The sequence below is a fragment of the Galeopterus variegatus genome, unplaced genomic scaffold (genome assembly GCF_000696425.1).
Source record: "Galeopterus variegatus unplaced genomic scaffold, G_variegatus-3.0.2 Scaffold303, whole genome shotgun sequence".
Taxonomy (NCBI): domain Eukaryota; kingdom Metazoa; phylum Chordata; class Mammalia; order Dermoptera; family Cynocephalidae; genus Galeopterus; species Galeopterus variegatus.
The window spans coordinates 190,893-194,865 of record NW_007726414.1 but is presented as its reverse complement, the minus strand read 5'-3'; the positions used below and the strand labels follow the sequence as shown (position 1 = coordinate 194,865).

Below are 3,973 nucleotides of genomic sequence, written 5' to 3'. Positions count from 1 at the left end.
CCTTTTTTTTTTTTTTTTTTTGACCAATAAGGGGATCGCAACCCTCGGCACAGTGTAGTCTGCACCACGCTCAGCCAGTGAGCGCACCGGCCATCCCTATGTAGGATCCGAACCCACAGCCTCGGCGCTACCAGCACTGCACTCTCCCAAGTGAGCCACGGGGCAGGCCCAACACAGTGCACTTTTTAAGTACCAGGTATTGGAAAGGCCCTTGGATACACTGAGACCCCATGCTAGAGAGTGAAGATGGAGAAAGTGACCACACCTGGCAATTCCTGGAAGAAAAAGCCTGAGGGCCCTGTTCCCAGAGTCATGGCAGCCTTCACCCACACTGGGAGATGCGCCACCAGAGGACACCCACCCTCTTGCTCCCAAGCTCAGCTTTCCTGTACAGTGTGGCAGGCACTAGGAGGAGAAACCAACAAAGCGCGTTGCCACTTCGATGCCCTTTTACAACACCACCCTGTCCACACCCTGTCGCCCCAGCCAGCCCTAGCATAGGGCTACAGCATTCTGCTCTTTCTTCTCTGTTTTAAAAGACGAGGGCGCTATACGTATCTCCCCAGCAAGAGCCTGATACAGGGACGGGGGCGAAGGTGGGGGGGTCATTTTTCTTGCCCGAGGTTGGCAAAATTTCCCCCATCCTCTTGCCCCGAAGGGACCCCTCACTTCTCAGCCCTGGACGGAGAAAGAGAAATGGGACCCGCAGATTTCTGTGGCCTCGCCCTGCGAACAAGTTTCCACCGGCTTGGCCGCCTGTACAACTGCCAGGGCAGGCGCTGAACGTGGACAGAGAACGTCTCTACATGCAAGGTTCTTGCACCTCGAGCCCCCTCCACGCTGACCCCGGATGGGTGGCCCCGGCCACTTACCCCACGACAGAAATCATCATGGCAGCCACTACTAGGTAGTTGGTCTGGTAGTAGAGCAGGTTGCTCACCACGCGGTTGTTCCATTTTGAAATGTCCGTGAAGTCCGGCCGTGAGAAGCGGTCAGAGCCCGGGAAGAAATCGTCCCAGGCGCGGAGTGGAGCGAGACTCACGTCCATGTTCTAAGCTTTGCGTTTTTCGCCTACGGAATCTGGCGGCGGCGGCGGCGGCAACCGATCAGCTGAGCTGGGTTAAAGCAATGACAGCGGTTCCGTCTCGATCGGCTCTGCGGTTAGCGAGCAGCAGAGCAAAGGGAATTGGAGCGGGCGGGCGCGTTTGCTCTTCTTTCTTTCTTTGATCGGCTCTAAGTAGTTGGTTACAGGAAAACAGGGGCCCCGCGACAGAGCAAGGGACCGAGTGCAGAACAGAGATGAAAAGATAGAAAGCAACCAGCGGAAATCCCCTGTCTGAAGGGAAATGACAAGGCGTTCTCTGGCACTCTGAATACAAACAGCCCCCTTCAAAATACCTTTTTTGAGGGTTTAACCTAGGACTGTATTCTCTGATTTAGAGAAAAATCTTGCAAACTGTTCAGATCCCAATCTAAGTGAAACGGAATGAAAAGCGACTAGTGTTACTGGAGGATGAGCTGGCTTTGAAAACTGTGTGACTAATTTTCACACATCTGAAAGCAATTCTCATGTTTTCTCTGTTTTACTATGAGTCACTGTGTGTGAAATCAGATTGGTAAAATGGGAAACAAGGATGCACAGAATAGAAGGACTGGTTTGTTTTTTCACTTCTCTTCTTTGTTCTCCATCTGTATTCTCTTGGGACAAAATTGTTGAACTACCTGTGCCATTCTGATAAAGTGATAGACTGCTCTGGTCACTTCAGCCTTAAGCTGGGCATGTCGATTACATTTTAAAGCTAACAATTGTCTGCAGTGAACTAATTCTTCTGCACTTAGTATTTACTGGGCAGAAACATGGATTCCATTCCAAAAGAGCTTTCTTAGTTTCACCCCAATACCTGGTGAAAATTTTCACTAAGGGAGCACAGTATTTTAATAGATAAGGTGTATCTCAGCCCAAAGAGCTAGCAAGAGATGTATTAATTATAAATTTTCTTCCAAGGTTCTAAAGAGCCATCTTTTTTTCAGTTAAGGGGATGGTTAGTACGGTAAACTCCTTTTATCTCAAATGCATGAGAAAAAAGTATTTTGATTTACTGCATAATGTGGTAGGCAGAATTCTAAGACAATAGCATCTAAGATAACAGTCTCTAAACCTGCAAGTGGTGCTATTTTAACAAACTAAATTCACTCTACAGAGTCGAGAAGATATAATTTAATTTTCCTTGTTGAGTCAGAAGGCAGTTAAGGAACTTAATGGTTACTCTCAGAAATTACTACTTCTACTGGTGTTTAGGAAAGTTTGGTGATTGAATCGAATCGGTGCAAACTAATGTATATGCTAGGTGCTGCTTTTGAAAAAAGAAATGTGAAAATGTTCCTGAGCCCTCACATTTTCTTGATTCTGGAAAAATGGGAAGGTTTAAACTTAGAGAAAGCAAAATTAGGGTCCCTGCTCCTCCCTCTCTGGCAGGTGATTTACAGGGAATTATTTAATCTCCCCCGCCTCAGTTTCTTCATGTGTAAAGTGGGGATAATAGAACATCTGCCACATAGGTGAGGATAAATAAAGGAAAGTATGGAAAGTGCTTAGTGTATACTAATTGTTCACAGTTAGATATTACTATTACAATTATTAATAACAGTACAGCCAATGATTCATCTGTATGGTATTAATAGTGCTGTAAATTGATTCATTTTGTATGCTTTTATAATAAACAAGCACTGAGTTTTCTCTGTCTTGCAATTTTATTGTTGTGGTTGTATCCGGGTAGATATGAAAGAGGAAAAAAGACTGAGAACATTTGAGTCCTTTCAAGGCTCTGTGAAAGACTGTGGAGGATAAAAAAGGGGAGAAGGATGCAGCCCTGCCCTGCCTGCAAGGCTCCTGCAATGCAGTGGAAATACTGCTTACAAATGAGACAGTAAGAGGAGTGCTAAATAGAGCTGCACTGGCCTCCTGCTCAGTTACAGGAAGTCAGAGGGTGTGGAGGAATTCCCCGAGGCACAAGAATTTCAAGAAGCAGCACTGTGGGCAAGCTGAGTAAATGATCTTCATCAAGACTAGGGTGGGAGCCCCAGGAGGGCCCCACACCTGTTGGAGAGATCTGTGAGCATTAGGAGCTATGAACAAGAACTTTCACTTTCCAGCTACTCAGAACTGCAAGACCAAAAGCTGTCAAGTGTGTATTAGCAGCACTATGATTACTCATTGATCACAGGCAATTGACAGCCAGTAAACATTTGTTCAGTGTGTTTTTATTTATTTGAATGAAAAAAAGATAAAGCTGTCCACAGCGTGATTCCTTTCTCCCTCTCTTCCAAAATATTCACCATGCTTCTCTCTCTAGTTGGATTATGGGAGATTTTCTTTACACATTTCTACCTTTGTCAGAAAGTCATTTTAAATAAAAATGAACACATATTGAGTTGTTACATTATTCCAGTTACTGTTTGAAATGCTATTAGTAGAAGCTCTTTTCATTATTCATTCAGGCGTGGAGGGTCAGATTCACTGTAGAGGTCTTCCTGGGGCTTTTATACCAGGACTTGTGTTTCTAGATAGGGCCACCCTGTTTATAAACCATAGTGAATAGTCTAATAGTTTATAACATGTTCAATTTAAAATGAAATAAATCTGTTGAAGATTTTGCTTGCATGTCTCTGTTGCTTTTTTTACTGGCAAGGGCAGGTGGCTATTTCTAATCAGTCAGTCCAAGCCAGTGAGAGAGCCTGGTGTCATCTATCAAAATACCACTGCAGTGAGTCAGGGTGTTAGTCCCAAGGTACGCAGATGCAGGGCCAGATGCCTTTGTAGATGTCTTCATGGGCTAGCTGTAGCCTATCCCTAGGCCTCAGTTTCCTCCCCTGTGAAATGGGTGGGATTAGACTAGATGATCCCTAAGGTGCCTGCTGGTTTTCACCACCTGAGGTGGCTGTGATGCTTTTTGCCACTAATCAAAGGGTATCT

General features: G+C 45.2%; 1 protein-coding gene across 1 annotated transcript in view; it reads right to left on the bottom strand.

Annotated features, from left to right (window-relative positions):
• The window catches only part of ARL6IP5 (ADP-ribosylation factor-like 6 interacting protein 5), a 25,183-nt gene extending 24,007 nt beyond the window's left edge, over positions 1-1,176 (bottom strand). The window contains exon 1 of the mRNA XM_008567199.1: positions 873-1,176. Coding sequence (XP_008565421.1) covers positions 873-1,048 — 176 coding nt within the window. The 5' untranslated portion in view covers positions 1,049-1,176. The remainder of the gene's footprint in view (positions 1-872) is intronic.
• Positions 1,177-3,973: the final 2,797 nt, after the last annotated feature.